The 10,675-nt window shown below is 40.8% G+C and overlaps 1 protein-coding gene across 1 annotated transcript in view; it reads right to left on the bottom strand.

Moving 5' to 3' along the window:
- LOC103907664 (collagen alpha-1(XV) chain) overlaps positions 1–10,115 on the bottom strand; it is a 165,339-nt gene extending 155,224 nt beyond the window's left edge. The window contains exons 1-2 of the mRNA XM_019474796.1: positions 9,923–10,115; positions 9,714–9,796 (exon numbers count right to left, since the gene is read on the bottom strand). Coding sequence (XP_019330341.1) covers positions 9,714–9,796; positions 9,923–9,933 — 94 coding nt within the window. The 5' untranslated portion in view covers positions 9,934–10,115. The remainder of the gene's footprint in view (positions 1–9,713; positions 9,797–9,922) is intronic.
- Between the last annotated feature and the right edge of the window lie 560 nt (positions 10,116–10,675).

Genomic DNA, 10,675 nt, shown 5'->3' with positions numbered 1-10,675 from the left:
GCAGCACACTCAACATGAGCCAGCAGCGTGCCCAAGCAGCAAAGGCTGCCAACAGCATTGCTGGTTGTAATAACAGGAGCACAGCCAGTAGCAGGAGGGAAAAGATTATTCCCCTTTACTTGACACTTATTAGACCACATGTAGAATACTGCTCTGGTTTTGGGACCCCAGTAAAAGAAAGACATTGATAAACTGGAACAGATTCAGCAGACTGCTGGTCTAAGGCAGGCACTCCAATCCTTTAATTATTTCAGTTGCCCTTTACTGGACTTGTCCAGTATGTCCATGTCTCTCCTAAACTGGGAAGCCCAGGTCTGGACACAGTATTCCAGATGTGGCCTCACCACTGAGAGGAAGGGAAGGATCACTTCCCTCATCCTGCTGCCTCTGCTTTTCCAAACGCAACCCAGGGTGCTCTTGGCCTTCTTTGCTACAGGATACATTGCTGGTTCATGATCAGCTTGTCCACAAAAACCTCCAAGTCCTTTTCATCAAGGCTACTTTCCAGCCAGTCCTACCCCAGCTTGTACTAGGTTAATCGTCACCAGGTGCAGGACTTGACATTTTCCTTTGCTGAACTTCAGGAGATTTCTGTCGATAAATTTTTCCAGCCTATCAAGGTCTCTCTGCATGGCAGCACAACCATCCCATATATCAGCTACTCCTCCCAGTTTTGTGTTGTTTGCAAACTTGTTGAGGGTGCAGTCTATCACATCATCCATGTTGTTAATGAAGATGTTAAAAAGTGTTGGTCTCAGTATGCACCACAGTGTACACTAGTAGTAACTGGCATCCAGCTGGAGTTCTGGATGATAACACTGATTACACCCCTTCAAGCACATGTAGTTCAGTTGTCAGTCCACCACACTGTCCACTTATCTAGTCCATACTTCATGAGTTTATTAATGTGGATGTTACAGGAGACAGCGTTGAAAGTCTTGCACAAGTCAAGACCGTAAATATCAACTGTCTTTCCCTCACCCACTGAGCTTGTCATTCCATTGCAGAAGGCTATGAGGTTCTCAGACATGACTTTCCCCTTCACAAATATGTGCTGACTACTCCTAATCACCTTGTTCTTACTAGATCTGGAAATGGCTTCCACAATTATGTGTTCCCACACCTTCCCAGGGACCGAGGTGAGCTGATCAACCTGCAGTTCTCCAGATCCTGCTCCTTGACCTTCTTGATATTAGGAGTGACATTGGCTTCCTTCCCATCCTCAGGAACCCCTCCTGATCACCAGGATCTTCCAAAGATAATCAAGAGTCCTATCTCAATGACATCAGCTGGCTTGATGAGCCCTCATGGATGCGTCCCATCAGGTCCCGTGGACTTGCATATGTCCAACTGGTTTCAGTGTTCCCTCACCCAGTCCTCCTCAATGGAGGGTAAATCTTCATTGCTCCAGACTTTCCCAGTGGGCTCAGGGGCTCAGTTTCCTGAAGGGAAATCCTACCAGTAAAAAGCAAGGCAAAGGCAGCATTGAGTATCTTGGCTGTTTCCATAGCCCTGTCACCAGGTTCCTTGCCCCATTCAGCAGCAGTTCCATTTTCTCTAGTCTTCTTTTTGCTGCTGGTATACCTGTAGAAGCCCTTCTTATTGCTCTTCACATCCCTTGCTAGATTTATTTCCACATGGGCTTTGCCTTTCCTGAACTCATTACTGTACTCTCAGACAGTGTCTCTGTATTTCTGCCATGCCACCTGAGCCTATTTCCACCTCTTGTATGCTTCCTTTTACTGTTTGAGTTTAGTCCTATGAAATATCACCAGACATGAATCAGAGCTTGGATGCCATACTGGTTTATGTTCTGAAATTGTTTTGCAGTAAACCCCAGTTATGGGCTATTCAGAATATCCAGATAGCATAGCTAGTGCTTATAGGAAACTTTGAAGCATGTCTTGGAGCAATAGTCTTTTCTTTCAGGAGTCATCAACTTACTCTTTAGCAGGCAGCACAAAATTAAAATTATTTCTAGGTGGGTTCTGTTCTCCTTGAGTTAGGTAATGTGTATCACTTGTAAGAAGGGAAGTGGATATAAAATGCAATGAGCAATGACCATGTGATATAATGCCCTTAGTCACTGACCACCAAAAAGTACAGAGAAAGTCAAAAGCTATATTCAGCTTTCCAAAGAAGCAGAGTCAGACATCCTGACTATGTATGGAACTGTGATTTCATAGTTCAGAGAAAGATATGCCACAAATAGGACTGGAAGTTAATGCTACCTGACCAGTTATAAGTTATTATGGTAGGAACTGATCACGGGAAAAAGTGGATTCAGTGGCAGCAGTGGAGGTAGACCCGGAGCCATAAGACCCTGGAGATTCCCAAGCACAGAATGAACTGGCCAAAGCCCATTCTTGTTAATATTCTATCTTCTGTACCGAAGATGAAGTAAAAGACCATGAATGATGGTGCAGTTCAAATTAAAATCCCATCACTGAATCACTATTACCAGCTTCTGGCCTCGGTCAATTGAATGATGGAATGAAACACGCTTGAGTGCCTCCAGAAAACCCTGGTTCTTCTCAGAAACCCTCAGAAAAACTTGGTTCAGCCACTAGTTCTTCTCAGATTGGGCTCTAAGACAGATAATAATCTAAAATACTGCAATTCTTTGGCACGGCACATTGAGCCCTGTCTGTTGCTTTTCCCAAGGCTTTCTCACATCCTGAATAATATATCTGTTGTTTCACACTCCTCATATGCAAATATATTAAAATTAGGGTTTACCCACTTTAGTCATTCTTTGGGAGAATTCTACCTGCACCCTACTTCCTGCAATGTCTGTGACTTTCCATGTTTGGGAACAGGAGCTACTAGAGATGGGAAGATTACCTGGATAGAATTCACCACAGTCCCAATTGCTGGCTAATTTTGTTGGTTTTTAAACCTGCTGTAATTGTGTGGGTTGGCCAAATGGGAAAAGATTGTTTGGTCACCTAGAAATAGTGGTGGTAAATAGACATCCTCTCTTAAATACATAACATTAATGACATCTGAAATAAAGCAATCAGATTTCACCAAACTGCACAATTCACTATCTTTCTAGCCAAGGCACACTGTGTAAATTTGGTCAAATGTGAGATGCCATTATGAGAAAAACCAAACCAATCCAAAGCTCACACACCAAAGGAAAGGGGAAGAAATCACAGCCAAAGGGACAAGCAGCCTCCAAAACAAGTGTTTGATTTGGAAATTAGCATGTTAGAATAACAAATAAGTTCTTTGGAACCCTTCGAATATCCCAAACATAGATAGTGCAGTCAAATCTTCCCTTCCACTGCTCATTTATTGAAATGGCAGCTTGCAGCTGAAATCTGTATTGTTGTCTGTGTTCACCTGCTTGAACCAAATAAGCCAAGGCTATTCTTATGCTCACAGCATAAATCACTGTATTCTGCTAACTACTCCTAGCCACTTAAAGCAGTATTTCTCATTCTCACCAGTCATCCATTCACTTCTGTAGCAAGGAGCGGTAGTTCAGTACCTAACACTAGATCATCAGCATCAGGCGTTGTCCTTAACATATAAGAAATTAATCACAGTTGAAACATTTTAATTAAATTGATGCTTGCTAGCAGGTACTACCAGAAGTACCTGGAGTACGTGGAACTAGCAGTTTTTACACAGCAGCTGCTGCATAGGACACAAATTGAGTAACAGCTATAGTACAAGGCTGCGTGAAATCTGTGAGTGGGCATAGCAGTTCCCAAATAGATGTATATGCATTTAAATACTCAGGAGACCACTAGGACTTCTTTCAAGAAATTCCTTGTGTTGCATTGTCTACAGCTGAGCCAAAACAACATAGAAAGGAAATATTTCAGTATGGCTTTTCTCAGCAAAGCAGGTCCTTCAAACACCGTTTAGTGGCAAGTGCAAGCACAATTGAGATTTTAAGTTCTGTTCAGATCATGGAAACAACTGCTTACTGCAGGCTTCCAGTGTGACCAGGATGCCCTCAGAGAGGAAATTAAGACAGCCATTATAATGCTATATCCACCCCAGCTGGTTTCCCCTTCTGAGGCCTCAAAAAAGGCCAAAAAAAGTCTTCTGTTGCCTGGTAGAGTAGCTTAGCAAACATGTAGTTTGCTGTCCAAGAGAATTAGCATGTCGAGGGTGTTACACAGAAAACTAATCCATTTAGAAAAGTGACAAAATGGAACAAATTTACTGAATCAGGTTTGTTCTACTTATCAATCTCTTCAGCTATTCATACAGATGACCCTGACTGAACCCAACCGATTTTCTATAGTAAACTCACTATGTTTTGCATGGAAAGGCATTTTATCAACTATGAAATCAGGCTCAGCTCCACATTAAAAACATGCACAACAGCTGGTAACAGCCTGAAGATGCCTCTGAAAGATACACAGTAGCTTGTTCAATTTAGACTCAAGTGCAGTTTGATGATGTCCAAATGCTCAGTCTGGTACAAGAGGATATAGTGCCATTTAAGTTATCTTTACAAAATACTGTGCTCCATACAGACCAGCACTATTGTAATTGTGTTCTGTCTTAGGAAAGAATAGACTGAGCCATCCCTATCACCACGTAAGTCGGTGTGACTCAAAGTGTGACTCAAAGCACATGCAGTAATTACTTGATAGAAACAAGTTTTTAAATGTACATACATATATATTTACACTCATTATGTTGGTTCATTGTGAAGAGAATTGCAAGCTAGCTGCTTGTATGAATCACACCAGTTGATCAACAGCCAATGAAAGTCAGTAATTCAGGATTCCTCCATTCCTTTGCACTCAGCAGGTCATGAGTGCAAAGTTTATGTCAACAGCCTAATGACAGCCATTCTGTGTACAGAGAGCCAAGGAAAGAGACAAATATTTACTTTATGTAAACTATTGCTGAGCATGTTACTTAGAGCAAGAAAGCGCTGTTCAGCTTGGCTAATAATAAAACCCAGATGTCAATGAGAAATTTGTAAAGCTTCTTTTAGAGCACATAAACATAATACAAACTGCAGAACCACATATATTTAAACAACTTTTTTTCTATTTTTTTTTTTTTTTTAAGGCATGCACTGATTTGAATGCCAAGAACAAAAAACTGCTGATAACTGCCTAGATAGCCTGGAAGAATAAATATGACTTCTGCAAGAGGCTAGAGCAAGTCATAGGGAGGACTCTATCATTCAAACTTCAGCAGGGTTAGCATTCAGATTTTATAACTTTAGTTCTGTCCACAATCTGGGTACCAGCATGTTCAGGACTGTGTTCTGAGCACCTTCTATTCACTATCTTAATTTGTGGTTGAAGATGCAAAGCAACATGGAAAGAGCAGCCAGGGTAATCAATGTAAATCAAGACACATTATCAAGCGTGAATAAAGGCCAAGTACATGCACCACTAGGCAATACCAGATAGAATAAGACAGACTACGCTTTTATGTACATAGATACATGCTTAATTGTCATTGGAACAAAGGAGAAGTGATGAAGTAATTTATTAAGACACCAACATACCCTTAACCCTCCCACACAAACCCAAGTAGAATAGGGTACTATATTTGCACAATTTTCATGGACACAGGAGAAAAACTACAAAAGCGCTCCATAGTTCAAATGGCACTGTATTTGGGTGAAGAGGAAGAAAGCATATTATTCCTTACCTTTTTGTACATGTGCAATGCTAGCTGCAGTGAAAGGGACTAAAATCTTCCAACAGAGTTACTAAAAATTCAGAATTCTAACTCACAGGAACTGCTGAAGTTTCAGAAATCCTGTTCAGTTTCACTCTAAAGCAAGATCCAAGTATTTCTTATGAGTTTTGGTGAAATAATGACCAAATCACATCAATTTGCAGAACATGCAACAGAATTCTAAAATTTTGAATGAAATATTTCATTTTTTTTTACATTCTGTCACAACACATAGCTAGATCTACAAATTACATAACAGATATCAAACTTTATTTTAACAAGATAAACAGATGTCATTTTCATCAGAAGGGGTTTCAGCTGGTACTGTGAATTAGTAACTCATGATTTTAAATATAAGGTTTTGAATACTCTGTTCTGTTGTCTGTCCCATTTTACAATGAAAGCAGTAGTCACACATTCTAGGACTTAGAAATGAAAGCAACACTTCTACTGAAACAAAAGTCCCAACATCACACAAGTTCACTAAAAAGTTAAACTAAAATCCAGAAGTTCTCAAACAATTCCAAAGACCGCCATCTGAATTTTCCCTCTACACTTTCCCGCCATCCTTTCAGTTTGTTTCCTCCTTCTCTGTAGGAACAACTGTCCATAATTATATGATTTCCTCAGGAAGAACAAGACTTGGTCAAAACACTTTTCCTGATAGGAAACTGATTAAAATTATCTAACTAATCTTTCTAATATCTCTCACAAAGACATGGCAGAGGTCAAGCCCTTTGCTAGAGGGCTGCTGAGGCTTTTGTTTTCATCTGAACCCTCCACCTCCCTCTGCAATTTGGTGCTCCCCTGGGGAAAACAAGAAGACAAGGCTGTAGCTGCTTAATCGCATACCAGTAAGCAAATTCACTAGACCTCACTGAAGAGGTGGTCTGATTGGTGAAGGCAAAGATGACAAACTTTTCTCCTCTAAACTCTCTGAGGGCCACTGCTTTGTCTGCAGGTTTGTAAAAAATAAGTTACTCCTTCCCCATCCCTCAGTGAGTAATTTAATCCATGAGTGATTTTCTTGACATTATTTAACCGTCATGTCCCACCTGCGGGAAGGGGAGAGTGACTAAAGTCCGCAAATCCCCTCGGTGTGGATTAAGGTGAAATAACACTCAAGGTCCAAACACAAACTCCAACTTTAATGGCACGAACACTTCTATAAGCATCAACCCTCTATGTCTTAATATGTCATACAAGCTAAGCAGCTTTGTGAGGAGTTGAGGTAGGCCTTGTGTTACTTAGCAGCATCAAAAGCAGAGAGCAAGAAGGAGGAGGGGGGGAGAGAGAGAGAAAGAAAGAGAGAACTGGGAAGCAGGAGAGAGGTAGAGATCACCAATCCTGGATCCGGCGTCGGATCTGCCAAGGGAGGGGGGGGGGGGGATCAGGGGTCGGTGTGGAGAGTGCCTTAAGGCAGATCATGTGCGCCCCTATTTATTGGCTCCAGCCCAAGGTTTCTAGAATCTTCTCTCACCCCAGCTCCAGGAGTGGTTGAGACATTAGTCAGCCAAGGAGAGTGACACCGGGCCCCTCCCCGTGGCTGGCTTCTGGAGCTTTTCCTGGGGCATTGTCTGTGCTTACAGCACAGCCACGTGGGCCTCGTCCCTTACACCAACTCAAGAACATCTCAAGGTATTTTTTCCATTTGCATATAGCCTGTACAATGGTACAGCAGAATCATAGAATCATAGGATAGTTTGGGTTGGAAGGGACCTCTAAAGGTCACCTAGTCCAACCCCCCTGCTGTGGGCAGGGACATCTTCAACTAAGGCACCTGCACTAAGCAGAAGGCACCTGCGCTGTTCCTCTAAAACCATGTTCGCTTATTCCCAGTTCCTCTTATACAAAAAGGAATTTAGAGATACAAATATGTGCTATGGGGAGACAGAGGAGAGGTCAGCCATCAGAAAAGCAGTGCAGCAATATTCAATGGACTGGAGAATCCTGGAAAGCAGTACTCTTAAAGGAGTCACAAAATGGACACTGGATAAAGCGTAAGTTTAGCAGCAAAAGGCCTGAATACCAGAGGGTCAAGTAATCTCCCTGTGTCTCCAAACATTTTCCTCTTAAATACACAGTTTATTTCTGTGCCCTCTATTACTAAAAGGAACTGTGGAAAAGGAAAAAGAGGTTATTTCTGCATTCGTTAGACTAAAAAATTTGAAGTATATACTTCTTCACTCTTCAGTAGTTCCAGGGAGAATTTATATTATTCATGTATTTGCAGCACCAGAAAGAAAAGAAGATTATTCCTGTTTCTCATGCTCAACACCTGATTTCAGGAGATGAAAACTTTTAAACCAAGCATCAGGAAAACATTGCTTATAACATAGTCTGATGTTGTGGAATAGAAAACATGAGATCCCTATTATGTCAGGCACTTAAAAATCAGGTGTAAAAAAAATTTAGTAAACATTTGGGAACAGGAACTTTTGTATTAAGAGACAAATGAGTAGGGAAGAATATTAGGCTAGGACAATCATGCAGGAACACATTCCCAGAACAGTCTCCAAGTCTCCAGTGATCTAAGGAGACTTGCATAACCCCACTTGATCTTCATTCATGGTAAGGTTAGGAGTCCTTCCAGCAGCAATAAGATTCTGCACAGGAAGAAACTGTCCTGTATCAGTAGGGGTTATCTTTCCTACTTCTGACTTCTGATCTGACTTTCACAGGGTAGGATATTTAGAGAACCAAAGCTTCAGGTAATAGAAACTGGCATAGATCCACCAAAAAAGAAATTGTGTGTCAAATAAGTATTTGTTCTTTTTGTCACTGTGCTTGTAGTTTTAATGAGCTTCTGCTTATTAACTTTTGTGTGCCAAAATTTGGGTTTCTCCTGTCCAGATCTCACTCGCTGCACTGTCGTTGATCAGCTCAAGAAAAACATTTTCACCTGATACAACAGATTTATCTCCAATATATATGCAATATATTCTATTTCTGTCACTATTCAGACATACATTAACATTTTCCCCATTCTAATAGCTGGTTCCAGTTTGTATCCTTAATTAATTATTTGTAATACAGCATTACATATTTCTCATCTGCACTTACCGCATTTGTTAGTGATAACTAATCTGTGGCTTTTTCTCCTACTGAAATAACTACGTAGAGCTTTGGCTCTTAGATGCACCATCTATTCTATGGCAGTGTCAGTTAAAAAGGAAAAAAACAGTCTGAGTAACATTATAGTCTTCATGTGCAATATCTACTTCCCTTCAGTAATTTCTAATGCTCCTATCACATATCTAGGGGTCATTTACGTAACAAACTCAGACTGTTTTTTATAAGATAGTAAAAACCCTCTTTTTGACATAAGTATCATTGCTCATAATGGGTAAGTAACATATGAAGCTTTTTCACTTTTCTCAAAATTACATGTAAACTTTTTCATCAATGTTCTCTCTCTGAAGTTAAATTTGAGGCTATGTCTTCCAGAGACGCTGAGGGATTTGGCTCTTTTACAAGAACATATGATATGCAACTACAGAAGGACTTTCCACTGAAAGTCCATAAAGGCTAGGCTGGTAAAACTAAACATTTAACTCAAGAGATCTGAAAATCACAATCTCAGACACCTACTGGGAGAAATCTCTATGCACTGGAACAAGCATCACATCTGTGTCTTTGCACTCACACCGTGCCTGGAACACTCCTAATATCTTGAGTGACACATACCTCTGTCTCAATTGCTTTTTGCTACCTTTCTCTGACTTGATACACCCAAAAATATTCAGTATTCTGCATTTCTTTGAAGTACTTTCTGTTGATTATTACACTCTGAAGAAATATTGAGAGAGCAGGCATGATAGGCTGCCTTACAGCTGGGGAACCAATGTATTTATTTTCCCTTTTCCAGAACAAATGGCAATTTAAGCTCTTAACTTGCAGCAGCTTCCCTATATGAAATGAAGAACAGTAAGCAGCAGAGAAAATGAAGATCTGAAATGTAGAGTCTCTTTCCATATTTGGAAAGCGTATCTTAAAATTAACCCTTACTCTCAATTTGTAGACATAATTTGGAGAAGTCTTACCTTCTATGATCTGAGCTGCTGAGCCAGCATGGATTGACAAGCCAAAGAGCAGTAGCAGCAAGTCCCAGGTCCACCAGGCATGCCTGGAGCAGGTGTGCCAAAAAAAAAGGGGGATGGAGGGTGGGAAAGAATGAGACCAAAAAGTGTAATACAGAAACACAAGGGGGGAAAAAAAAGAAAAAGTAAAATTTAGAAGTGTGAGTTCTTACCATGAGAGCATTTTTTGAAAGTCAGTTGAAAGACCTCAGGTGAGGAAAAAGTTCAGTGCACATGAGTTTTATGCTTATGAAAATAAGAAGTTAATAAAAACTGTAGCCTGCTGTTTCTCCTCCAACGTTCAGACACAAGTGGAACAAAGGCAGCTCTCAGGCTCTCTGTGTGACTCACTGCAGTTCAGTGCTCCAGCTCTGAAATCTGACTCCGTTTAGACTTTCCTGTCAGACCACTGCCGAAAACTTCCTACTTTATTTATTGATGGACACCCCTTACCGCTGTACATCATCCCAACGTTGTCATTATCCAGTCTTTTCTTTAACTACCGTGTACCCTGACAGATAGTAGCGTAGCTTCTCCAGCTTCCCCTCCCCCCCCCATAACCTCCACTTACATATCCAATAAAACATGACCTCCAACATCCTTCCATCCAGCATTATATAGCCAACGATATGACATCTTATATGGAATAGGACATTTCTCTGGCCATTTTAACCAAACCTTAACAGAAGCAAGTTTTAAGATATGAGCAGGACAGAGCAGTCGCAGTTAAATTGCAACGTATACCTGGGAGCCGTAGAGTCTTACAGATTTTCTGTCACCTACAGAGACATTTCAAACCACACCCTCTTCTCTGACAAATTCTCTAATACTCCTGTTTACAAAGATTTACACCCTGCCTGTAGATTAAGAGTGTGTATCTACCTCAGCAGCTGTACATATATGTGTCTGCTATAGAGATCCTGTAG

Source organism: Aptenodytes forsteri, unplaced genomic scaffold, assembly GCF_000699145.1.
Source record: "Aptenodytes forsteri isolate BGI_AS27 unplaced genomic scaffold, ASM69914v1 Scaffold250, whole genome shotgun sequence".
NCBI lineage: Eukaryota > Metazoa > Chordata > Aves > Sphenisciformes > Spheniscidae > Aptenodytes > Aptenodytes forsteri.
Note: the sequence above shows the minus strand (reverse complement) of the source record. Positions and strands in the feature narration are given on the sequence as shown.